The sequence below is a fragment of the Gadus chalcogrammus genome, chromosome 9 (assembly GCF_026213295.1).
Source record: "Gadus chalcogrammus isolate NIFS_2021 chromosome 9, NIFS_Gcha_1.0, whole genome shotgun sequence".
Classification (NCBI taxonomy): domain Eukaryota; kingdom Metazoa; phylum Chordata; class Actinopteri; order Gadiformes; family Gadidae; genus Gadus; species Gadus chalcogrammus.
Genome location: NC_079420.1, coordinates 8,984,678 through 9,012,476, shown reverse-complemented (window position 1 = coordinate 9,012,476; position 27,799 = coordinate 8,984,678). Strand labels below are relative to the sequence as shown.

Sequence of the window (27,799 nt, the reverse complement as noted above, 5' to 3'; positions counted from 1 at the left end):
GATGCGTATGCATTTGCATACATAGACACATGCATTCATGTACACGCATACATACATACATATACATGCACATATTCACATACACGCACGTATACACACATTCACATGCATACAAACACAAACACACATCAATTCACTCATAAATTCAACCATACATTCACTTACACACACATTCACATACACACACACAAAATCGTACGCACATACACACACACACAAACACACACACAGCTGATGCACAGTGCACCCTATTGTCAGCTTGGAGAAGTACAGTCTGGCTCCAGCCAGGGTGGAAGTCACACCTTGTTTGTGTCCTCACTCTGTTGTTGCTACGTTGATGTCATTTGTGGTTTGTTGTTTATGTATCAATATCGATGCAATAGGCAACCGAGGACATAGAGAGAGAGAGCGTGTCCTCCCTTAGTCACTATGACGTAGTGAGCGAGAGACAGGAGGACAGACGAGAGAGATCGAAGAAGGATGGAGAGAGACCAGACAATGAGAGAGAAAGATTGAAGGAGGAGGAGGGAGAGAGATAGAGAGGGAAAGGACAAAGAGAGAGAGAGAGATTGAAGGAGGAGGTGAGAGAGAGAGAGAGATTGAAGGAGGTGGAGGAGAGAGGGAGACAGCAGGAGGACATGGAGAGGGAGAGAGACTGAGAGAGGACAGAGATAGAGAGAGGAGGACAGACAGAGGGAGAGAAGGAGAGCAAGAGAGAGGGGTGAGATGAACACAGCCTGGAGCTGAAGGGAGGAAGGGAGCTGGCTTTCTCTTATAAAATATTTATAAACCTCGAAGGGGAAGAAGAGCACAGGGCTGCTTGTCTTTCCTCCCTCCGTGTCGTTGTGTGTGTGTGTGTGTGTGTGTGTGTGTGTGTGTGCGCGTGCATTTGTGCCTGTGTGTTTGTCTGCATGCATGTGCGTTTGTTTGTGCGGGTTCATGTGCATTTGTCTGGCCGTGTGCATGTGCATTTGTCTGAGCATGTGTGTTTGTCTGCGCGTGTGTGTGTGTCTGTGTTTGTGTCTTTGCGTGTGTGCGTTTGGCTGCGTGTGCATGTGCGTTTATCCGCGTGCGTCTGTGCGTGTGTCTGTGCGTGTGTGTTTGCCTCAACATGACGTAATTTAATCTGTAACGAGTAAGTGTCTCCTTTTATTGAGATATCACTGCATGCATCTGTGTGTGTGTGTGTGTGTGGACGCCCATGAATGTGCTTCCCCTCCGCTGTTTTACTCACCCTGTTTTAGCATTCCTCATCTCTGGTGCGGACCCCCCCCCTCCTTAATTTATCAGGGGATACATTTGAACTCTGCCCCGCCCATCTCAGTGGACAGTGCTGAAGGCATATGTCTCTCATACTCACCTGTTTCACATAATTACTGTCTGTCATACACTCCTGTGTCTCATACACAACTGTCTCGCATACAATGCTGTTTGTCATACTCTACTGTCTCTCATACGATAACGTTTCTCATACTCTACTGTCTCGCATACACTACTGTCTCTCATACTCTACTGTCTCTCATACATTACTGTCACTAATACATTACTGTCTCACATAATAACACAAAACATTGGAGGTTAAAGTCACATCTTCAAACTGTGACTTTGAATGGCAAGAGTTCCTCAATATTCTATCGCTCTCTCGCTCCCTTATGCATATTTCTGGGGTGCCCAGCTCTTACTATAACCTCTGAATAGTGAGACAGCTGAATGCTCCGACACATCAGAACTCAAACATCCAAGTGGTAAAAGCTGACAGACGTGCAATCGGTGCAGTATTCTTTTAAACCCTTTTGTTTTCAGACCGGCAGAGTTGTCCTTATCTACGAGACAGGTGTGTACAGTGCGAGTGACTGTGTTTGTGTGTGTGTGCAGCTGGCCTGCCATGATTAGAAATAAGTCATTTTTTCACCTTTTTGGAAGTTCATGTGAATACAAATTAGACCTTCTCAATTCGAGTTGGGGTCGTTTTAGTCCATCGTACTTTTACTCTTGTCCTTTCGGCCCTGTTTAATAAGGGTGGGGGGGTGTGGCATAGCATCATCAGTCAGTCCAACAGGGGCTGACCTGCATGGGAGCAGCCTGGCACCAGTCCTTCATTAGAAACACCACACTAAACCACTCTACCTGATGCCCCGTGAAGCTAGCCCACGTCAACGCTGGCGCATCACGTCTGTAAACCAGGGTTAGTCACGGGTCAGTACCCAGGTACCTATAAAAACAGAAAAACAAGGTCTTCATGTTTTCCACTGGGTCAGCTCTGGGGACGGTCTGAGATGTTCGTCCAGTGATTTCCTGTGCTGTTGAAGGCACCACAGCAGGGTTTCGGAAACTTAAACAGTTTCTCCTTCTGAATTTAAGCTAGTGACACATAAATGTGAAATTTGTGAGCTGTAAAGACACATTTTATTTTTTAGAAAAAAGGTCAACTCTCGGCTCCATCCCTCCCTACGTTCCAATTTTGAAGATTTGAATTTCACGCAACTATGATTGACAAGCAACCTACACTGTCCCAACCAATCAAGGAAGAGATGCCCTAATGGGTCAGCTATGAGCCGGGAGCGGACTGAAATCTAAACTGGCGAGACGAGTGACAAGTAGAAGCAGATATTCTCAGAGCGCATTCCCCTCATTAGATGCTGATGGATTTTCGGTGGCCGTTCCTAACAAATTACCCCTCAAATAACGGCTCTTAAATCCTACAGCACCTTTTACGTTGCGGTTGATGGATGGTATTCTAATTAAGTTTGTACGTGGTTGTTGCTGAGTAATAGGGGGGGACGCAGGTACTGCCCAGCGAGATGTGTGGTTACTGGGTAATAGAAGTGGATGTGGTCTGGAGGGACTGGATGTGTAGGTGGAACGGGGGGACGATGGTAGCACTCACATGTGCAGCACAGAGAGAGGTTAGACATGGAAGGGGGAGGGCTGTGCGAAATTACAGAAGATCTAGGCCTGACCCGGGCCTGCCTTGCTTTCTCTTTCAAGCGTTTTGTGTGTGCTGGTACTCGCAACACAACCAGAACGAAAGCAATGTTTTTGACAAGGGAAAATCCTCATGCAGTGTTTTTCGGGGTTTGTATCGCATGTAAATCGTGTTTTCGGTGGATGTCAGTATTCGGAGTTGGCAAGCCAGTGGAGAGTGCTTGACTTTCGATTTCCTCCCTTGTTGACGAGTTAAACGAAGTTTGTTCTATTTCCTGGCACATCGGAGCTCGTAGCAGAATGTTCTGGTGATGGCGTTGGTGTTTTTGTCTTGTTACTGGCTGATTCATCGTCGTCCCCAGCTCCCCTGGAGGGTGGAGAGACACAGAGTACAGTACATGGCATATACTGAGAGCCTCTCCGGGCCACAATCACACACACTGAGTTTCTTGACAAAAATGTGTTTGTGTCGTTCGTTGTAGCAGAGGGCCTGAGTGAATAGTCTCTCTCCGGCTCTCGCTCACTCATGCTCTCTCTGGCTCTCTCTGTCTTGCTCTCGCTCTCGCTTGCTCTCTCATTCTCTTTCTCCCTCTGTTCTGTTCTGTCTAGTTCTGTCTATCCCTGTCTATCTCTATATACTACTGTATATAGATATATACAGAGAGCTATGAGAGTTATATAAGATCCATCCGATACTGCAGAATATTAGATTAGGGACCGCCGGGAGATGCAATCTGAAATTCCTTCTGACAAGATGTCACTGTCACGGTCTTCCCCTTGACAGGTGATGAAGATGCGTTCATGATTGTGTCCGGGCCCCGGTGAGATGCCTCCACGTGCATGTTGTACTCGTCCTGGCTCGTCCTGGCTCGTCCTTTATTCATGACCGCCCATCTGAGCAAGGTTCCTCCGCTCCCTCTCCTCGCTCGGATATTATCTCAAGAGTCTCCGCTTCTGTTCCCCAAATGAGCCAGCCAGCCTTCTCTCTCGCTCTTCTCTCTCGCTCAGGTCAATTTCGTTTTGACTTGACATGATCCGTCTCTATAAAACTGAGCAAGTCATCGCCAAAATTTAGAACTTATTTATGATCTCTTTATTTATTGCTACTTGTGTGTTTTGCCAAGATAAGCAAGAGCTCCCTCCTATCAGATTTGACACGGTAAATAGATGGCGAGGCCGGGCGGAGGGGATAGTGTAGTGATTAGGGTGGTTGACTCTCAGCCAAAAGGTTCTGTGTTCGATCCCCGATGTCCAAGGTCCACCCGATGGCCTCTTAGAGCAGGATGACCCCTGACCCCTACCTGGTCATGATGGGCCTGTATCTGCAGTCGCTTGACAGAAACGTCTGCTAAATGACTAAATAATTGAATATTAGTCTTAGCTTTGAGTTGGCTCCCCTGTCTCTCTCTCTTTCTTCCTCTCTGCCTTCTCTCACTCTCCCCCCACCCCTCTCTCCTTCTTTCTAACAGAGCTTTGGTCACATGCAACCTTGTCGCACTGAATCCACTGTGAAATGCTGTGCCCTGAAGTCACGTAGTCACACCACACCACACAACCGCGCAAACGGCGCACACACACACACACACACAGCACAAAAGGTACCCCCAGTGTGAATACACATTCATCATTGTTTCTCACATAGCAGGTCAACTAAACAGAGAATCCTAAGACACACGCGCACAAACACACCTCCGATGCAAACTCTTTGCTCTGATAAGTATGCAGCTATGGCAACACTTGAACTATTGAGACAGAAAGAGAAACACACACACACCCACACCCACACACACATACACATACACATACACATACACATACACATACACATACACACACACACACACACACACACACACAAAGCTGTGGGATAGTGTTGATGAATCCGAGTGTTCTCCAGCCCCTGGCCCCTGCTGTGAACAGTAACCACGGAGACACCACATCATCACACTGCCACTGATGCCGTGTGACCCTGCACCCCCAGACTGCTCTCGCAAGCACACACAGCCCGTCTCCCAGCAGGTGTTGACTGCCTTCACACTGTGTTAACACGTCCGCGGGAGACCACAGTTCAGAGAGCCAGAGACGGCAGCAAACCCTCCCTCTCTGTCTCTGTCTTTCTCTCCCTCTCCCACTCACTCACTCACTCACTCACTCACTCACTCACTCACTCACTCACTCACTCACTCACTCACTCACTCACTCACTCACTCACTCACTCACTCACTCACTCACTCACTCACTCACTCACTCACTCACTCACTCACTCACTCACTCTCATCCTCACCCAACTGCTGTGTGAAAATGTCTGTGTCATGGCTGCCCTAACGCAGCCCCACGCCATGCAGGCATCGGCGTTGCCATGGAGATTGAAGGCAGGTCAGCCAGGAAACATAAAAACTGAGACTCAAAGGGGGAATTGCATTGTGTAGCTTGATGCTGGCACCGGCTTTGTCTGGTCGTTACCCTTGAGTAACGATGGACTTTTTTCCTTCTTTTTTTTTCGCCTTGCCATCGTTTCCCTAAATGGGCTTCCTGTCTTCGACTGCGATGGAGTTCTTCAGCGGCCCATCGCCCGCGGCAGCTCACAGGCATCGGTGATGGATGCGTTATGGCGCCGCATTAGTGAGCGTGGAGGTTTATTAGCTTGTCTGCGCCGCGGAGAACAGGGAGACTGTAGTTTATGACTCGTTCTGCTGCATGGTGGCAATTACTTTAAATTATTTCAAATTGTTCTTTTCACTTTCATGGTTGTACATATTTTCACATCTTGTATTACTGTGCCAATAAAACACATGCTATGTGTTTAAAGTTCCTTTCAATACTTCTCATAGGATTCGAAAATTGCTTAATAGGTAGAGAGTGGCAACTGGTGGAGGCGATGCTAGTTTGAGGATGCCTTAAGTGTTGTAAATCGCCCTTGAGCAAGACCATTATGTGCTGCCACTGCAAGCTTCCAACAAGCTTTCATCAACATGCGTTGCCCGAGAAGTGAGTGTGGGTTGTGATAGACGGCAGCGGGGCCTTCCTGGACTGTCTCTCTCTCTGGGTGTCCTTCACACTGATTGGCTGACAGGAGCGGAATCAGTGGGAAGGAGGGGCAGAGAGGGGGGTGATGAGATGGATGACAGCTGGCTTTCCCTAATAGCCAGGCTGTTATGCACACATTCACACACACACTCACACACATGCACTCGCACAAACTGAATATCCCCCCCCCGAATTTCTCTGCCCTGTCTGCTTCTCGCCCATATCGGTCTCTGACAGCGGTCTACTTGACTGACAGGCGAGATGGAGACTGGGCCACTCCGGCTTTAATGCCCGGTTCGTTACACTCCGAACTGATGAAGGGCAGCACATCTGCCCTTCGGCTGCTCCAGATTACAGGGCTCAGCGGGAGAGCTGGGGGGTGTTATGGACCCCTATGGTGCTCACTGTGGTGGTGCTGGAGGTGGTGGTTGGGGTGGTGTTATGGACCCCTATGGTGCTCACTGTGGTGGTGCTGGAGGTGGTGGTTGGGGTGGTGTTATGGACCCCTATGGTGCTTACTGCTGTTGGTGGTGGTGCCGATATCCTGCAGCTGAAGCTTGGATATAAGAGGCAGAGGAGGAAGAGGAGGAGGAAGAGATGGAAGAAGAGGAGGAGGAGGTGTTGGAGTTAACAGAGGAAGAGGAGGAGGTGTTGGATTTAAAGGAGGAAGAGGAGGAGGAGGTTTTGGAGTTAAAGAAGGAGGAGGGGGAGGTGTTTGAGTTGGAGCTAAAGGAGGGGGAGAAAGGAAGTTTAGACATGAACACAGCGTGGCGGGCGTCAGCGTGCCAGGCTGCCGGCTGTGGGGGCGGCGTGTGGCCAGTCATTCTTAATAAAGGTTGTCTGGCTGCAGGACAGCGCCGGCCCACCGCTCGCATGATTAGCCATGCAGATGAGAGCCGGAGGCGGGGCTGGGAGGGAGGGCTCCTCCAGGACTGATAGACGGAGGTATCACTGAAAGGAGGGAATTAGGAGGAGGTGGATCGCGTGAATGAAATGGGAGGAAGGGAAAGTATTAGAAGGCAAACGAAGAAAGCTTTGAGCGGCTGAATCGAATGAAGGGAATGAATTTAAATGCAACAGTGTGGGAGTGGACTTGACCTCAGCCTTAATGAACCAACAGCAACAGTCACTCTGATGCGGGGGCCGGGTAACCGTTGGAAACCCAGTGGAAGCTTCACTTTTTTCATTATTTTATCGCTGAAAAGCATTGCGATCTGTATAAATGCTACACTCTGGTTAATTATTTCCCATTGCGAGCAATTAATTTAATTAATGTTGATGTGCCAGCAATAGTGTGAAGCAGAAAAAGGTTGTGATTACCACACGCATACCACACAGCCATTGTTAGTGATGCTGAGGCTTCCCAAGACACAAATACATCTCTTCTTCTCTTGGCGGCTCCTGAGGCCTCACAGCCTCACCGTGGAAACGCCCCACACTTTCTCTAGTGGCTGCTCGTGGGAGTTTACCACTTTGTCGATGAAAGTGCTTAAAACCAGGAAATGGAATTCCACCGCCAGTCCCCACTGAATGTCGATCGTCGAATCGCAAGGCCGAACGCGCTCTGCAGGAATAGCTTGTTTGGAAAAAGTGAACTGAAGTTAAACTTACCAATACAAAGTGGATGGGAGGCGAGGGCCCCACTCCAGGCCATGCGGTCGGTGGGGATGAGCCGTCTGAGTGAAGCTGGCCGGAGGTCCTTGGCTGCAGACCAGAGCAGTTGGATGGAAATGGTCCAGATTCACAAACACTTTCAGAAGCCTCGTGCAGGTTTATGTCCTTCTTATTGAATGAGCCATTTTTCTTTAATGTTTTATTGAATGATTTTGAACGTGACTTTGAACATGATTTTCTCTCTTCCAAGTGTCCGGGCCGATCAGCGCACGTTGTCTGAGCGCACAAAGGTCTGGAGATCAAGCAGTGGGTGTGAGGTTGTGAGCGGGAGAGGGGGGAGTGTGGAGGGGGCTCACCTGGCAGTGCTGAAGTGCCTGCGACGAGCGAACACTGGATGCTACCTAACTAGCCCTGTGATTAGCGTTAGCTGCTCTCACCGGAGAACGTCTGCCATGCATGTCTGATGTTGGTAAACCCGTGGCTTCCCCTTGGAGATGCGGCCGCAAGGATGAGTGCGTTCCCTGTGCCTCTCTCCCCCAATACGACGGCACACTCGTAATTAACAAGGCGTTTGATTCCTGCGGTGTGCGTGCACAGGGCTGCGGCATATCTCTTCAATTAATTTGTCAATTTTCCCCTCGGTCGACGCCGGGATTGTTCAATCACTAAATGAGCCAAATAATGATCGAGTTCGCGGTTAATGCTCCCGTCTCCATGGCTTTGTTTCCGTGACTGCGAGCCGGTGAAGCAGCAGGTAGTTCCGTCGACGCCAGACAGATATTAGTATCGATGTGCCGCCCTGACAACGCCGCTCACATGCCGTCGGTGCAGACGTGCCGGTGGGATTATTCTGATTGGGTGAACATCGGCGTAACGCATCAGTCAAGCCTCAGCTATCTTCCGGGCCGCCCGCCTGATTGCGGCGTTCCCGCGTGCCAGGGCCCATCCTGACATCGGCGCTCCCATGCTCCTGATGATGGCGTTCCTATGCTCCAGGGCTCCTCCTGATGACAGCTTTCCAATGCTGCGGGGCCTATCCTGATGAAGGCGTTCCCATGCTGCAGGGCTCCTCCTAATGGCGGCGTTCCCGTGCTCGATGGCTCCTCCTGATGACTGCGTTCCCATGCTCCAGGGCCCATTCTAATGACGGCGTTCCCATGCTGCAGGGCCCATCCTAACGGCGGCGTTCCCATGCTGCAGGGCCCATCCTGATGGCGGCGTTCCCATGCTGCAGGGCTCCTCCTTATGACGGTGTTGCCGTGCTCGATGGCTCCTCCTAATTACGGCGTTCCTAGGCTCGAGGGCTCCTCCTGATGACGGCGTTCCCATGCTCCAGGGCTCCTCCGGATGATGGCATTCCCATGCTCCAGGGCTCCTCCTTATGATGCCGTTCCCATGCTCCAGGGCTCCTCCTGATGACGGCGTTCCCGTGCTCCAGGGCTCCCCTTGATGACGGCGTTCCCATGCTCCAGGGCTCCCCTTGATGACGGCGTTCCCATGCTCCAGGGCTCCTCCTGATGACGGCGTTGCTGTGCTCCAGGGCTCCCCCTGATGATGGCGTTCCCATGCTCCAGGGCTCCTCCCGATGATGGCGTTCCCATCCCGCGCTCCAGGGCTCCTCCTGATGATTGCATGCCGCTCAGCGAGAGTCGACCGAGAGTCGACCGCATGGGCCTTTGTTTCAAGTGGTGCGCGGACAGGGTTTTTGCCGCAGGTGGAGTTCTGCATAAAGCAATGCAGGGAGCTGATAGCAGGGATATCTCTGCTGGGAGATGTTCTGTTTTGCTTGATCTCCTGTGCCATGTTGCCGTGGTGATAGGGTGTATCGAACGGCCTGGTAGCCCCCGGCGGTTTTCTATGTGTGGCGACGTGCGTTCTTGTTGTTTGGCCTCCATCATATCATTCCCTCCCGGCCTTTGAACAGCGTAGAGATGCACTATTGGCCTTGTGTTTTAATGTATATGTTGTTGAGGCTCTTTAGGGATCTTAGAGATACAAGATACAATCCGTTTTCGTTAAAGATGCAATGCATCATTTTCACCTCTATCTTTACCTCGGTTTTCCATTGGATCAGGCAGATACTTGTTGCCTTCTTCCTGTAAAAGTTGTTACCCTATTGCTTTTCTTTAAGCGATATGAGTACACAAAGAAGTATGCAAAATATGTATTATTTATCGTGTGGCCTCAAAATACATTGAATGTAAAAGATGTGCAATTATGTGTGATGTAGGGCTGGTAAGTGTATGCATGGTTTTATCCCATCTAAACCCCATTAGAGGTACATGTTCTTCAGGGAAATTATGATGTTGTGCACACAGAATGACCAGAGCCTTTAAGATGCTTGTTGTTCTCGCACGTAAATCCTGTTACGAGAGGAAAAGGCAGACGCATTGGTCGGATGGATTGTCCATGTATAAATTTACATTTGAATACAATAATGCAAGTCATGGGCAATTTTCTAAAGTGCCTTTTTCCTTTGGAATATTTGCCCTTGTAATTTCCTTTTTTAATATCTCAGAGAAAGCCAAATCGTGGACACGTAGATTGAAATGAAAACACATTTAAACGTTGCATTACATGTGGCATTTAAATCATTATTTTTGTTTCAATCTTTTATTGCTTTTTTAATTTTTTATTCAAGTTTATAGTAAATGGAAATTGTTAGGGGTGTGTGTGTGTGTGTGTGTGTGTGTGTGTGTGTGTGTGTGTGTGTGTGTGTGTGTGTGTGTGTGTGTGTGTGTGTGTGTGTGTGTGTGTGTGTGTGTGTGTGTGTGTGATTAAAATAAATAAATTGGACCTATTAATCAATTCAACCATCAAATCTCTGAATGGTGAATTGACAAAAAAAAAAATTCTCTTCAAAATGAACAAAACAAAGATCGAAAGAACAGAATCCCAACGTCCAACAACACACAAACAGTACCCCTCCTGGCTGCGGGTCAGCTCGGCCTCCGAAGCATCGTTTCAGGACTGGACTGATCATGCCGAATCCCTTCGCTTTCTTCCGCTCTGTGATCTCACCCACGTCTTCTGTCTTACCCCCAAGCCGCACCACTCCCCACCTCACCTCTCCTTCTCCATTCCTCTCTTTGGTACTTCTGCCTCCGTCTCTCGGCTTCTCTTCATCCTCTGTATTCACCCTCTGTCAGCCCTGTTCCCTCTCTCCCACGGGGAGACGCTCTCCCAGAACAGAGGGGATGGGGGAGGCGGCAGGGTGGAGCCAGCGAGGCCGTCTCTCAGTGGAAAGGTGTGTACAGGGCCTGTTTCCCAAGGAACCATCTCTAGCGCTGGCCGTTGGATGAAGGCTAAGGGCCGACTCTACTCGATGTGGAGCCAGGCAAGAATTCAAAGGAGTCAGCCCTTTAGGATCAGCAAGAACGTCAGTACAGAGAAAACCCAGGCTGAAGCCTGTCTTACACCTGTCGCTGTAGTCTCTTTCTTGCTCCCGCTTTCGCTCTCTTACTTGAGCTCTCTCGCTTTCACTCTCTCGTTCTCACTTTTGCCCTCTCACTCTCTAACCTTTGCCCTCACTTTCTCTCTTCCTCTCTTTCACTCTCTCGCTTTCTGTTTCACTCTCGCTTTCGCTTTCACTCTCTCGCTTTTGCTTTCACTCTCTCACTCTCGCTCTCTCGCTTTCACTCTCTCACTCTCTCACCCTCTCTCGCTTTCACCCTCTCACTCTTGCTTTCTCACTCACTCTCTCGCTTTCACACCTCGGTAAACGCCTTTCATCCGCTGTTTACGGCCTATTGTCTTGCGGTCCCTGGGAGCGCGTTCCTACGGGGAGCGAAAAGGCTCCCCTCGAGGGGTCCATCAATATCCAATACCTCATCAGGCTGGCGGCCCCCGAGGGGGTCCGCAGGGCCCTGCCACCGGGCATGATGGACAACGCCGGCAAGACTTTACACCGCTGTTTACGGATGCAAATTGCCGATACCGCATTCTCCCTAGACGGACCGCGTCGTCTCAGCGTCACGCACAGCGCGAGGCACAGCGCGCCTTAATCAAGGGGATCCACGCTCGCTTGCCTGACACGCAACCCCCCCTTAGCCCCCTCTCAGCCCCCACGCCTGTCACCCCCCCCCCCCCCCCCCCCCCTATTCAAGACCCGACCAACCAATCATGTACGGGCTCACGTTACTTCTGGAGACCGCAACTTCATACGCATTCAGATTGCACCCGTGTGATCATTCATATCACCGACCACGCTGCCACGAGCCGTCGAGCTCTCCCCGCGGAGAGGGGGCGTAACGAGATGATACCGGGGGTGGAGAGAGGAGGGGAGGAGGAGGAGGAGGAGGAGGAGGAGGAGGAGGAGGAGGAGGAGGGTTCCTGGCAGGTTTCTGTGCCAAGAGCAGAGAACTCAACCCGTAATCAGCCTTTGGACCGCTGCCGCATGTTCCAGGAAATCTACGGGGCACCAATAAAAGGAGAGGGGGAGAGAGGGAGGAGGAGGGGAAAAGGGAGGTGGGAGAGAGGGAGGAGGAGGGGAAAAGGGAGATGGGATGAGAGGGGGAGAGAGGGAGGAGGAGGGGAAAAGGGAGGAGGAGAGAGTGAGCAAGAGAGTGATAGAGAAGGGAGAGAGATAGAGACCAAGATGGGGCAGAGAGAGAGAATGAGATGTGGAGACGGAGGGAGAAGAGAAGATGGGAGAGAGGGGGGAAAGACGGAGGGAAGTTGGGGGAAGAGAGGGGGTCTGAGTGAGAGAGAGGAGACGGGGGGGGGGGGGGGGGGGGAGAGAGGGGAGATAGAGGGAGTGAGGGGAGACATGTTTGAGGAATGTGAAGGACCAGGGCTCTCTTCATTGACCGATGGTTTCATTTGAGTGCAGGGAACGTCTCCGGGAGGGTAAAAGCAGGAGCGGGGATTAGCTTCCAGTGTCTCCATCCGCCCGCCCGATCCAAAAGCTCTCAGATATCGCTCTTTGTGCCGTGCCCCCCCGCCCTACGGGCCCCCCCTGGAGGCCAGGGTCTTCATCCATCATCCATCACCCCAACCCTGTGGCCAAGAGGGTGTCTCCCTGCCCCCCCACCCCTGCTGTCCCATCGCGGTGCCCGGACCGTCTGTGGTGGTCGTCCCCCCGCTCCCTCGGCGGCCATGGCGACCGGGCCCATCCGGGGTGGGGGGGGGGGTGATTGCTCTTGATCAATAATAGATCAGCCGCATTAGGAGCCATGAATAAGTCATGGCTCGTAGAGAGGGAGAGCCCAATGCAATGCGTGCGTATACACATGCACACAGACGTGTACACTCACACGCACACACACACACACAAATGGTCGCATGCACACACACACGCGGACACACACATTCACACAAACACATGCACACACTGGCACACACACACATGCAAACACACACGCGGACGCAGACACGCAAACACACACGTGGAAGTATACAGATTCAAACACATACACGTGTGCACAGGTACAGACAGACAAACGTACAGACACACACGCGCAACCACCACCGAACCGACTCCCAATCACAGACACATAATTACTCTGACGCACTCACACAGAAACATGATTGTGTTGCGGTTTCCCCCAAAGACATTGAGCAAAGGCACAGAGGGAACAAAGAGGGGGTTCACTTTGAGCTACTGTACCCCCCCCCCCCCTCCCCCTGTACTCTGTTGTGTCAAAGTGCCTTTTCTCACACACACACAAAGCAGGCACAGATACAAATCTTTCTCTCGCTCTCCCTCTCTCTCTCTCTCTGGCGTGTAATGGCTTTTTTCCTGTATGGTAGAATAAATAAGTTATTACATTCTGTGTGTCCTAAGGCTTAGCAGGGTACTGACGGATGTAACTGGTTCATATGCATCCATAGGGGGAGACCTGGTGCCACGCCATACAAATATGTCTCTAACCGTATATATTTTTACATCATTTTTATGTAAAGAAGGACTGCCGGGGATGGCTGATGAAATTGCTTTACATGAGTACGTGTTCCAATTCCTGCCACCGCCTCTCAAACTCCATCGCTGACACTTGAGTGCTCGCCTATTACTACGGCAGACAACCTATTTACGAGACAAAAGAGCCCCAGGAGTGAAACAATACATGAACTCACCAGGCAAGGTTACGGAAGACGCTGTAATGAATTATCAGTCGCCGCAAATGCTGTTTGCCGAGATTGTTCCCGCGCTGACACCGCTATCAGATATCAATTTTGGACGATCCAATTGGGTTAGCGTTGAAGAATCCTCTCTGGCAGAACGTTGTGCGTTTGAATGTCCTCACGACTGGAAATAGTGATGATGAATATGGATTATCTGCACGGGAAGACGGATGAAGAACACAGCGAGGCACTTCAGATGTAGAAGGGATGTGCAAGCCCAATACTAACTCTGAATATGTGTGTGTGTGTCTGTGTGTGTTGTCGGACTGCGTTCTTCTCCTGGCGGTGTATGACAGGTTAGAGGAAGCTGAAGCTTCACTGAGAGGAGACAAGGCTCCTGGGACACGGCTCTGTATTAATGAAATGGGGAGGGAGGGGGGGAGAGAGGGGGAGATGAAGGAGAGATGGATGAGGGATGGAGGAAGGAGAGAGATGGGGAGATGAGAAATCGATGGATTTGAGATGGATGAGAGAGGGATAGAACCAGCTCGGGGAGAAGCTAGAGAACAATATAATTCAGATATCTGGACGTGCTAGCTCTAGTTCGGGAGCAGGACTGTAAACCCAGGCTTTGTTGTTTATCCCTCTCTCATCGGCGGCATGCGGCTCAGGAGGTAGAGTGCGTTGACTTGCTACCGGATGGTTGCTAGTTCGATCCCCGGCTCCTCCTAGCTAGAGTGTTGAGGTGTCCCTGAGCAAGACACCTCACCCTTACTGCTCCCAAGCTGTCCGTCGCCTTGCATGGTTGACACCACCGTCGGTGTGTGCATGAATGGGTGATTCTTCTTTTCTCTAACCATTGGTTAGAAAGCGCTGTATAAATGCAGTCCATTATATTGTCCGGCCCTACTTCTTTGAGAGAGGACCCAGCCGGTCTATGATGGCCGCATCACGGGTACCAGCGGTTCAGACTGTTTGTTTTGGATGCTGTTAGAACTAAAATGGGTAAACGTCAGATTGGTTCCCAAGTGTTTTCCTCAATGTTAAGGCAGGTGTAGGATCTAGTGGAAGGTGTGTCGGATGGATTAATTAAGTGCAAGACTTTGCCTGTAAACACCAAACTAGCTTGCACATGGCAACGTGCCATGTGCCCTTGTTATTTAGAAAGCGCGACCTCTGTGACAATTATCATACTATTATGTTTATTCTCTCGATTTATTTGTGTGTGTGTATTTTTATGAATCTTTTTAAGTGTCACGGAGCAAGAAGTCCTGGATTATATAAATCTGCTTTAGATATGCTTTAGCCATTCTTTCCTTACTTGTCTTCAACAAACTTTGAAAGTTGAGTCGCACAGCTGAAGTGAGGAAGCATTCTCTGCTGCAATCGCTTGGCACCACCACTATTAAAAACAACTTGATGAGCCAATCAATGAGCAGAATTCTAATCGTTTACGTTACAGCAAATGGACTAACCGTGCCAGTGCCAGTGTGTTACTCTCTCAAGGTTGTCTGCTTAGAGCTTTTAAAATGGGCTGGGCTGGGATGGGCCCTCCCCACAGGAACGGAATCCATAAGAGTGGATCGGATTGATTACGACTCAGCAGTCAAGCCGTCTGCATGGGTCCAGATCTGCTAATGCAACACCAGGGGAGCAGCTCGTTCTGCTAGGGCCGTATACCTTTAATTCAAGTTGATTACAATGTCACACTCACACACGCAGGCACACACACGCGCGCGCGCAGGCGCTGGCACACACGCAGGCAGGCAAACACGCAGGCACACGCACACGCAGACACACACATCCTTGTGAAAACAAATCCATTTCAATTAAATGTATGTGGCGTGGGTCTGTGTGTGTGTTCCGCGATAACGCATTTAATCAGCACACGTAATCATAATTTCATTTCAAACCATGACTTTCCCCTGCTCTTTTCCCGGCTGCCATCAAATCACCATTTCAGTCGCTGATAAACGGAGTGAATTGATGCAGCTGTGGCAGAGATGACCTTAACTGCCTAGTCATTCTATCACTATCCTATTCATCCCATTCACTGCATCACCATTACAAACACAGCAGCATTCCTCCAGCGTAGCGTAATAATGACGATACTATCAGGGTATCAATGTTGAATGTAGTCAACATATGGGCGGCAGTGGCTCCGGAGGTAGAGCGGGTTGAATGGCAATCGGAAGGTTGCTGGTTCGATCCCTGGAGTGTTGAGGTTTTCCCTGAGACAGAAACCTCACACTCAATGCTCCTGACGAGATGGCTGTGCCCTTGCGTAGTTGTCTCCGCCGTCGGCGTGTGAACGTGTGTATGAATGAGTGAATGTGAGTACACAGCCCAACAAAGTTGCATCATAGACTCGTGATAGAGTGCTTTTGTGTCCTGGTTCACTCTCTATGTTTATATTCGGTCTTCTCTCTCTCCTCCCCAGGCTACCCGAGCCGCGGCGCGAGCCGAGGCGTGACCCCGCCGCCCGGCGCGATCGAGACGACGACGGGCCACGCCAGTCGCAGGGCAACGCCCCCTGATGTCAGCACATTATCTGGCAGCCGCAGCCGCCGTCCTCCCCGCTGCCCGGCCTCGTATCTCGGGCGGCCCTTCTACGCCGATAGTCTCTCTCTCTCTCTCTCTCTCTCTCTCTCTCTCTCTCTCTCTCTCTCTCTCTCTCTCTCTCTCTCTCTCTCTCTCTCTCTCCCTCCCCCTCTCTCTCCTGATGGTCCCTGACCTCTCTCGCCAGAACTCACCTTGGGGAATGTCACGGTACGGATGGCAGCGTCTTGCCACCGCTTCAAACTCGTTTTAGATTCCACTCAGCTAACTGCCTGTGAGTGAGGCATGTGCGATTCCCCTGCAATCAATGACCTCCATTTGCTCAATATCAGCGGCGAGCAGATGCCTGGTTTGGCTGGAGAGTCTGGCCAAGGCCGAACAGACCAGATTTACGCCCCAGTCCTCAGTGCTCAGAAGTAAATGGAAGCTTCTGGAATCAGACGTTTTTTTACTAAAGACACAAATGTTGATTTTCAACCAACAAGTTAAAGGGTCCTATTATGCCACCCGGTGTAATTGTGATAGCCGTTACAAGCCATTTTAGTGGCCACCACTTACAATCACACATCTAGGTGGACAATCCCACTTGTGATGTCACTAAAACACAGAAAAAAGCTGATTTTAAGGCTTGCAATGGCTAATCACAATCATACCTAGTGGCATAATATCACTCCTTTAAAAATATATATAGAGGGATGTTCTATTCTGAGCTGTTTTATTCATGCCTTTATTGTTGAGTGCTTTTACCTTTCTGGTGTACCTGGCAAGGTTTAAATAGCTTTTTACTAATTTCTCCCTGTCAATTTAAAGGATATCTTAAGGATATGCGTTGTTTTTGTTTTGTTGGTTTGTTGTGCGCAGGTTTTTTTTTTGTGTGTGTGTGTGTGTGTGTGTGTGTGTGTGTGTGTGTGTGTGTGTGTGTGTGTGTGTGTGTGTGTGTGTGTGTGTGTGTGTGTGTGTGTGTGTGTGTGTGTGTGTGTGACTCTATTATCAGAGGACATTTTGACATCCCTTGGTTTGGCGACATGATTTTATACTTTACTGCGTGCAGCTCACAGAAAAGCAGCTACTTAAATGTGTCTTATTCTCCGTCATGAAAGATTGGAAGCTGGAGGAGAGGCTTTGACAACAATAGATGAAGTATGCGCCATAGAGCTGGAAGCCCGGGGGGGAGGGGGGTGTTTTCTCAACAGCAAGTTGAAATATCTCAGCTCAGAGACCCTATTCCTGTGTTGACTGTAATCAAAGAGTTCTTGTAGCCTCACACGTACTTCACACTCTATTTCTGCCTTCAGTCTTTAAATAAACAGTTGCACAAACAAGCAGTTGCCCGTCTCGGTTCTGTGCGTTCGGAAAACATGCATTCTGCTTTCCCCTCACATGAATGGCTTTTCGACAACAGCGTTTTTTTCCCGTCCAAAAGGCAGACACGAGATATCCAAAGGAAGACAAATGAAGTGCGGAGGAGGCGGGGAGGAGGTCATTTCTCCCCCTCATCAGGATTCATGGCCGTCTCTCCCGTCCAGAGACGACTCGAAATAGATTCGCTGAGCAGAGGAGGAGGATACAGGGAACAGGGCTTCCACACACACACACACACACACACACACAGAGGTGGAGGGATTTAAGCACAGACCGGGGTTTAATAATCCACCAGCCCATTGTAGTACACCACAGGCCCCATCCCCCCTCACTGCCTCGTCACCCACCCAGGCCGCTGTTTTTTTCCATCGTTTGATCCAGTCCCGGTGACATCACACATTTTGCGCTTACGTGTGCGTAGCCGGATCCAACGGGAGGGCAGGTCGAAGACTCGCCCGTCTCCGGTTCCTCATCCCTTCAGTGGAAGCACCAGGGAACGGATCAGATCTGCTCATTAAACATTTAGGACTGGCCTTTTACCTGAGCCAAGACGGGGCGGCGGCGGCGGCGTCAGGCCCGGCTGCTGGCTCAGCCCTTCTGTTCTCATGATGTACTGTGATATTGATGAGGGAGATCTCACTGGCCCTGGAGAACAGCGCCCAGTGTTTTATTCTGTCCTTGTCCGCAGTGTCCACACACACACACACACACACACACACACACACACACACACGCTTCCTTCCAGGTTTGCCTTTATTGATGTATAGGAGGTTCATGACAGCGTGTCACGGATCTGCAGCGTCAACCGACCGTGCCGTTTGAGGCTTTTCGTCGCGTGCCGTCTGATAAGATGGTTCTTTATTGATCCCGGTCGGAGTACGGAGGTAAAAGATAAGACGGATAAAGATAGATAGCAACTTTATGAGTTGATTTAAGAAATAAGAAAGTGTAAAAATGTATGCCAAATGAGAAATTACAATGGAAAAAAAAATTGACGGCTTGCGAGAAGGACACAAAGAAAATGTCAGATGAGAGTGGTGGAAATGTTAAATGACTGAATGCAAACAAAGTGTGAAGGCGTGTTGGTGGAGGTAATGGAGGTAATGGAGGTTGTGGTGGAGGAGGAGGAGATGTTGGAGGTAATGGAGGTAATGGTGGTCGTTGTGGAGGTCATTTAGGTTGTGGTGGAGGTGGTGGTAGTGGTGGTGGAGGAGGAGGAGGACGCCAAGCGACGAAGAACACAAAGAAAATGTTGATTCACGATGAGAGCGGTGTATATGTGAATGGGGTGAAGGCCAATGGAGTCGACGCGTGATGGCGTGAGTGCAGAAGATTGGTCGCAAGTCGGGGAGAACGGCGCCTCCCGCGTTGATGCTGACTCATGGCTACACCGTGCGGCTGGCGTCCACACCTGGAGACTATTCTGTCAACCGTGCCTTTTCCTGTCCAGGCGCCCTAGCAGAAAGATGAGCCCACACTGAGCCTGTTGTTCAGAGAGGAAATGGAGAACAAAAGAATGTCTGATCTCGTCTAGAGGAGGGAGAGCAAAGGGTTCCTCTTTATCCTCGCCCAATTACACCTGCTCACTCCGGTGCTGTTCGCATGGGTACATACACGCACACGCACGCACACCAAACACCGCACACAGACACACGTGCACACATACATGCACACAACCTCGCACAATTAGAACACACCTCACACACACAGACACACACACACACACACACACACACACCTCACACACACACTCAATCGCACATAGACACACTCTCACACACACACACACACACACACATACACATACACATACACATACACATACACATACACATACACATACACATACACATACACAACCACAAGCATAAACACAAACAGAATAAGTACAGAGTCACACTGGGACAAATTCCCGAGCAGGAATGCACACGTACATAACGGGGTGCATGCAGATAAACACAAATATGCACACTTAAACACAAACAGGGATTAACATATACAACGACTATAGGGTACAGAGAACAGAAGAATGGGCCGATACACACTTCTTTATCCATATTTCTGGGCTTTGCAGTGCTTCCACACAGGGACATCTCCGTAGCAGCGCTGGCAGCTGATCTGTTGATGAGGTGAAGTGTTTGTTTATTGCCGCCACATAGCTTAGAGAGACATTTTTGTTAATGGAGACTGCCTCTTTCTACCCTCAACGGCCCCCTGAAAACTGAAAAGTATCCATCTGTTTGTTGTTTGTTTGTTTTTTATTCAGAAGATAAATTCTCCTTCGTGTTTCTCAACCTGTAACATTTCATTTCAGCGACGGCTGGTGACTTTAGGCAAACAATCGGTCCCTGGACGTTTAAATGGTTTTGGGAAAAGGCACGAGGGAGCTCCAAGAGAAATGGCAATGATTCTGTGAGAACACACTTCAAAGTGTGTGTGGGTGTGTTTGTTTGTTGTTTGTGTGCTTAGTGTGTGTGCGTGTGCATGCATGCATGTGTCTGGATGTATGTATGTCTGTGTGTGTCTGTGTAAGTTTGTGCGTGCATGCTTCTGGATGTTTAGATTTCTATGTGTGTATGTGTGTGTTTGTGTAGTGTAGTGTAGTGTGTGCATGTGTCTGTTTGTCTCTTTCATTGTATGTTTTTCTCTATGTGTGTGTGTGTGTGTGTGTGTGTGTGTGTGTGTGTGTGTGTGTGTGTGTGTGTGTGTGTGTGTGTGTGTGTGTGTGTGTGCATCGCATGGACGAACCAGTCAGAGCCTCTCTCTGCTAGATTACATGTTCCCAAACCGCTCGGCAATTGTTACCTTCCTCCCTGAAAACACAATTACAATGTCTCTTTTTCCTCAGCCTTGTCACTCTTGCACACACACACACACACACACACACACACACACACACACACACACACACACACACACACACACACACACACACACACACACACACACACACACACACACACACAAGCACACACACGTACACACATACACACATATACACACACAAACACACAACAAATGCATTTTCACTTCCACCTCTCAACTAATCCCCACGGGAGACCAGAGATGCCCGAGGATGAAGACAACCGATCTGGGGTTGACACTGAGGACTATGGAGGGGGTGTTCACCGAGACAGGTGGATCTGATGGAGTAGGTGGAGGCAATGGAGGTGTTGATGGAGATAATGGAGGTTGTGGTGGAGGTAGTGGAGGTTGTGCTGGAGGTGGAGGAGATGGTGGTGGAGGAGGAATCTGAGTGAGGAGGGGTTCGTGGTGGAGGACAAGATGGTGGATGAGGAGGAGATGGTGAAGGTTAAGGAGGTGATCGAGGTTGTAGTGGAGATGGAGGAGGAGTCTGAGGAGGTGTTGGTGCTGGAGGACAAGATGGTGGAGGAGGAGGTTATGGTGGAGGAGGAGGGTAATATAAGCTGTGGTGGAGCTCGAGGAGTTTGAGGAGGAGGCAGTGGTGATGGAGCAGGAGGAAATGGGAGTTGGTGGAGGTGGGTGGTCCGTCCCAGACTGAGTGGCAGCAGGAATCTGTCAGGGGGAGACGGCTGCAGACAGCTCTCTGGCACATGAACAATGACTGGGAGGAGACGAGAGGGCCGGGACATCCATCTTACCTCAGCCAGCATCCATCACTCCGCTCTCCTCCTCTTCCTGCTGCCGGCGGAATAGAGCCTGCACAGAGGAGGGGAAGGGAGGGGGGGGGGAGGGGGGGGGGCGTTGCGGAGATGGAGGTGATGGTCTTCTTGATGGAGGTGGTTAAGTTGGAGGTGGTGGAGGTGGAGCAGATTGTCTGCATCTGGTGATAAAGGGTGGGGTTGCCTGAGGTTGAAGAGATCCGAAGCTGCGCGCGTGTGTGTGCCAGTGTGTGTGTGTGTGTGTGTGTGTGTGTGTGTGTGTGTGTGTGTGTGTGTGTGTGTGTGTGTGTGTGTGTGCGTGCGTGCGTGCGTGTGTGTGTATAAGTGTGTGTGCGTGTGTGTGTCTGTGTGTGTGTGCTTGCGCATGTGTGTGTGTGTGTGCGTGGGAGGGGGGGTTATTGATATGCCAGGTAATAGAGACGGGTAGGGTGATGGAATGGCTGCCGTTGTAACAAATGGTTCTTGCAAGCTTCCTGTGGTTGATAGTGGAATGTGTCTGTGAATAAAATGAGCCTCCTGCATGGTGACCAACCTGGATGCTGAAAGTCTCTTGCCCTATCTCTCGTTCTCTCTGTGTCTCTCTCTGTGTCCCTCTGTCTCTCTGTCTCTCTCCGTCTCTCTCTGTCTCTCTTTTTTATCTCCCTCCATCTCTCTCTGTTTCGCTGTCTCTCTCTGTGTCTCTTTCCCCTCTCTCTCTGTCTCTCTGTCTCTTTCTGTCTATCTTTCTCTCTCTTTCTCTCTCTGTGTCTCTCTGTGTCCTCTTTCACGCCAGAGACGGATCATCTTGAAGGAACCTGAGAGGTGAAGGAACGGCGACGGGGCAACCTGTTCTGGATCTGTTTGGCACAGTAGTTTTCCATCATCATGTATGTGAAACCGTCTCTCGGAGGAAACTTAAAAGAGGAATGCATTTGCATTTATATAACCAGGCAGCCGACCGCATGAAGTTCCTCACTTTGGAGTTTTATGTAAGAACACATTTTATGTCGGCAGCAGCTGCCCAGTTAAAGGTGCCGCCGTCTAAGATTTACGAGCTTTCATTTGAGTGTCATTTGTTAGAAATGCCGTAGCCATCCATCAGCTATTAGCCAGGGAAATATATCAGTTACTATTCTATTTGGCTTGCCCGGGTTTGAGACAATTCGGATTGCGGACCGCACCTGGGGTAATTTCGGACCCATCATTTCTGGAATGTCTTGAAAGATTGGCTCAGTGATTCCATCGTTCCTGTCAATCACAGGCATGTGCAGGCGGGACACCTCAGTGGTGGAGAGATGGAGGGAGGGAGCAGATTTGTTTTTGTTGTTCATTTCAAATTTCTGCTCTCTTCTGCTTTTTTCTGCTCTCTTTACAACTCTCAAATCGTACCCACCACACCTTTGAAGCATACACAGTGAGCCATAAAACAAATTCCTCTCTCTCCCTCTCCCCCTACCCGGCTCTCCCTCTCTCCAACTGTCCTTCTCCCCCTCTCTCCCCCTCTGCCTCTCCCCCCCTCCCGCCCTCCCTCACTCTCCCTCTCATGCTGGTGCCATGTCTCGCCTTTCAGGGTGCATTGGAGGCTTGGTTGTTGCCGTGGTGACAGGTGTGTGTGTGTGTGTTTCTGCATTTGTGAGTGTGTGTGTGTTTGTGTGTGTGTTTTAAGTATGCCTATGTGTGTGTGTTAAGTGTGAGTGAGTGTGTAAGGACAAATCCGGTGTAAAATGGATCTGGGATATGTTTAATATGATAATGATTTGGAATGTTTGTTTGGGAGCAAAAAAGCTGGCTGTTTTTAGCCGATTCTTCCAAAACGCTATAAACTTGGAACGATGGGGGCATTTGTTATGGTAAAAACTAAATCGCTATTTTAAACCATTAAAAGGCTAGAAGTAGCCCGACACTTCTTTGGTATTGATAACTTTGTAAGCGTACAGATTGTTTATTAAAAAGGACATTTTATACACACAATACCATCAGTAGTCGACACCATCTTGTTTTTAGGACTCGATAAGTAGATTGGCGAACACAGAGCTTGTGTGTTGCTGACGGATGTCACAATCTCTGTGTTTCGTCAATCTACCTATCAAGTCTTAAAAACAAGCTGACGTCGACGGGTGATCTACTGAGGGTATTGTGTGTATAAAATGTCCTTTTTAATAAACAATCTGTGCACTTACAAAGTTATCAATGCCTTGTTTTATATGTTAAGACCCTTATTATACTACCAAAGAAGTGTCCGGCTACTTTTGGCCTTTTAAGTGGTTTAAAATAGCGATTTAGTATTTATAACACATGCCCCTATCGTTCCAAGTTTATAGCATTTTAGAATCGGCTAAAAACAGCCAACGGAAGAATGCGATATGCGTTTTTTGTGCTCCAAAATGAACATTCCATCTCGTTATCATACAAAACATATCCCAAATCCAAGTGTATTTATGTGTGTGTGCGTTAAGTTAAGTGTGTGCAGGTGTATGTGTGTGCGTGTGTGCATCTGTACGTGGGTGCGTGTGTGTGTGTGTGTGCATGTGTGGTGCGGCAGCAGTAATTGCCTGCACCAAGCCTCAGAGGAAAGGGGGGGAGGGGGCTCTGTCTCCTGTCCTCAAGGTCGTCACCCACGAGCCCCGATCTGCCACCGCAGTAAACACTCTCCTGTAAACACTCTCCTGCTTACTTCAAAGCAGTGAAGAGCACTTTTCGACGTTCACACGCAACACGATGAAATGGCAATTCCCTGTGTCCGCGTCCTCACCAACGGAGGCCCGTTCAATCCCACACATGCTCTCCGTTCAAATTGAGATTCAATTCAGCCCAACTGGATCCGTGTCGCGAAATGCCAGGCAGAGGCGGAATAAATAGACCCGACGACGATGAAGAGAGAAATGACGCGCTCCGCTCCGCGGCATGCCTCAGCTCCGCCCGCGGTGAGGAAGGGCTCATTGATAAACATGGCAGCGGGATGAAAGCGGAAGCGCTCTGGGCTCGCACTCTACACTCTTGGGATCTATGGTGTGTGGAGGCAGTACTGTATACTGTCAGGGCTTCCGTCTCCGTCCGACTGTAATGCCCGGCAGTTAAAATGCCATTAGGAAGATTGCTGCTGTAGGCCCCTATGAGACAAGTGCTTCCCTGTCCGTTTATTCTGCGTTCAGGATGCACTTAGCGTCTTAATGTCCCTCATTTACGTGCATGTGTGTGTGTGTGTGTGTGTGTGTGTGTGTGTGTGTGTGTTTGTGTGTGTGTTTGTGTGTGTGTGTATAAAGTGTGTGTGTGTGTGTAGGCATCCACTGTGAATAATAGAAAGCCTTGATAACTAAAGAAAAACACAGTTTCACTGCCTGTGTGCCAAAAACAAGCTAGTCCCCGTGGCGACCAGAACTGAAAGTTAACATCGGTGGATTGATGAAACTCTGCCAGTGATGAACAACTCAATCGGGCTGGAGACCATCTTCCATCTCATTCCGTAGGAGAGACCTTCTCCCACGTTGGGACTGACAACTACATGCAAACGGTTGTTGTGATCGTAGACGAGGACAGGACGGATGCAGGGGTGAGAGAGGGTCTTTCTGAAGCTCGGATTATAGTATTTTGTTCCTCCGGCCTGGCTCAATTCTTCTGCAACACAGCGGCTTCGCTCTTCCAGCGCAACTGGAACGGGTACACCCGCCAAGCCGGATGCTGAGCCCGTCTGGGGATTGGACGATGTTGGTGATGGTGGCCGGTAACGCTCGGTAAACAAGTTCTCGAAAGTGAATTCCGACTCCTTTACAGTCAGCATCCACTTTAAAGCAGATGTTGTTTTTGTTTTGCTAGTCCATTTGTCAGTATTGACTTGTTTGAATCTGGATTTTGAACACAAACTTCAAATAAATTGTCTTTTTACAGAGACGTATGTCAGCGTACTTCAACTGTCGTTTTATTCATCTATCAAATTGAATGTAACAACAAAAAGTATTTCTGGTCCCATGTCTCATTTGTCTATGTCACAAAAGCGAAGCCAAAGAGAACTGCACAAAATGCCGTTGTTTAATCAATTAAAGAATCAGGGTTCAGAATAATCTGATTGATACTGAATATATGATTATACCCCCGCTTTGCTTTTTTGATCTACACAAATCAGACAAATCCAATTAGGATTGTCAAGGGGGTACGTGTGTACCAAGAAGGGAATTTGTGTCACTGTGTGATTTCCACTTTTCATTTGGGGAGCCTTCCTGGGCAGCTGTCTCCACAGAAGCAGACAGAAGCGTGGAGCGGCTCAGAAAGGGATTACAAAAAACGGTGCGATTACTCATCCGGCTCCCGAGGTGTGTGATGGTGAACGCTATTTGAAATTGCCCAAAAACTGTTATTCTTCGGCACATATACAAAAACCATGGCTGCTAAATACTTATATATATATAAATATATATTGTGACTTTGCAAGCCGGCGATTTTCATCATGCGGATCCAAGTCTCCGTGATCCAATTTCATCTTGAGAAGAGGGAGGAGGGAGGAGATTAAACCGCCTTCTCCTGAGTGGTTCTGAGGCAAGCCTCCTCGCCCAGAACGTTCGCTGTGTGGGACCAATGATTCTGCAATTAAATAACACTCGTTAACCCTGGCAGCGGGGGGTAGAGTGAGATGAATGGGGTCCAACGGCTCGGCCTCCTCTCAGAGCTTTCGCTTGGTACATTCCTCTTGATCAGCTCTGGCGCCACACTTAAACACGTCCCAGCGTCTCACTAGAGTTTTCCTTCCTCCCCTTCTTTTGAACAGACTTTGGCGGGTTCCACAGGGAACCTGTTCCTGATTGAAATGACCCCCCAGGGTGCTCTGATCAACCCCTCCGCACCACCCACCCAACCCTCCATCCCAGCGGGGTCTTTTACAGAGCAAAGCGGGGGTGTTTCTCCACAATTACGAATGTGTTGACTCTTTCAAAGCAGTGCTTAAAGGATCACTCGACCTTGAGCCGAGCGGCGTAATAAACTGTTCCGGATTCAGTGTTTGCCTCTGTTCCCTCTGAGAACGTTACTTAAATGGCAGACATCACCTGCAAAGGTCAGCCTGTAACACTCTCGCTAGTCAGGGAACATGAAAGGCTCCTCGCGTCCAGGCTCTGCACAGAGAGGAGGCTCCCCGCACCGCACCATTAGGTGCAATGAAAGGAAGGGGTCAAAGACATGCCTGAGCCCGCATGCACCCACACAAAAGCACACACACACACACACACATAGGCATACATGAACGCAGGCACGCACGCTGGCACGCACGCTGCAGGTACGCACGCATGCAAGCACACACATAGGCATGCATGAACACAGGCACCCTAGGCGCGCACACACACTGCAGGCAGGCTGCGGACGGGCAAGCTGACTGGTCGACTGACTAACTGAGTCTCAAAAGTCAGCTTTAAAAGCAGGGCCCAGGTTACCAGAAGAATCTTAGGAACTATTCTTTTGATCTGAGCTGGAAATGGGGAGTTTGTTTTCAGAAACATTTACTCGCATTTCTCGCATTTTATTTTCTCTTCAAGGTTTTCAAACAGAAATTTGAAACTTGTTTTATGTTTCTGAAAGCCTTGGCCCTTCAAAAGGTCTCTTATCCGGCTCAGAAACACTAAACAACACACAGGGTTGGTCAAGTAGAGGTGGACACCAAAGGGTCGGCGAGAGACAGAGAGTGATTTGCAAAGCGGCGAGACGTGTTAATAGCTGTTGTGAGGAAAGGTCAGACTCTGCTTGCAGTCAGGCTCAGCCTGCCTACTGCGGTACAATCTAATGCCTCAATTTAATTATCCACCGAAAAACAAAGCAGTAGGGGAGCGGGGGGGGGATACAGCTCGTGGTTGACATTTGGAAGAAGCAATGGCCTGGTGTTTGCCGTAATCGAGCCTGGCCATGGACAGCGCACATCGTGTCGCCTCATGAAGTATCATGGAGGGAACGATTAGTTCTTCCTTGGTCACCAGACGACCAAACAGTTTCAGCTGGGTGCACGTAACCTTTAGAAATGGTGGTTCTACCTGCGGTCACGTCCCTGTTGCCACCACCGCTCATACGCAGAGTGTCACAGTACAACCATACAAACATACACACATATATACACACACACACATGCACAAGCGTACACATATACACACACATAAACAAAGAAACACTCATATACACACAGACACACACACAAACATACAAAAACAAATATACACACACACACACACACACATACACACACACACACACACACACACACACACATGCAGACACACAGACACACAAACACATACACAAACAAGCACACACACACACACACACACACAGACACACACAAACACACACACATACACAAACACATGCACATCCCGAATTCCCCACATACCTTGCTCCCCTCCCAGTTGAGGTCACAGTCTTTGTCAGGGATTAGATGTGATCAAAGTCACCCTCCATTCACACAAGCGTTTCCTCCTCTTTTCCCATTGGTGGGAAAACCCCCACTTAGCCCCGCCCCGCTCACTCCCAGGCCCCTCCCTTCAGCAGAACAGATGCAGGCCGCGTGCTGTGCAGATTTGCAGTCTCTCTGAAACTCTCTGGCAGAGGGCGGATTTAGTCAAACAATGTTATCAACAACTTTTTAGGGATGTCAG

General features: G+C 49.5%; 1 protein-coding gene across 1 annotated transcript in view; it reads left to right on the top strand.

The window, feature by feature from the left end:
* The window catches only part of trim44 (tripartite motif containing 44), a 42,000-nt gene extending 24,468 nt beyond the window's left edge, over positions 1 to 17,532 (top strand). The window contains exon 6 of the mRNA XM_056598761.1: positions 16,070 to 17,532. Coding sequence (XP_056454736.1) covers positions 16,070 to 16,166 — 97 coding nt within the window. The 3' untranslated portion in view covers positions 16,167 to 17,532. The remainder of the gene's footprint in view (positions 1 to 16,069) is intronic.
* The last annotated feature ends 10,267 nt before the right edge of the window (positions 17,533 to 27,799 follow it).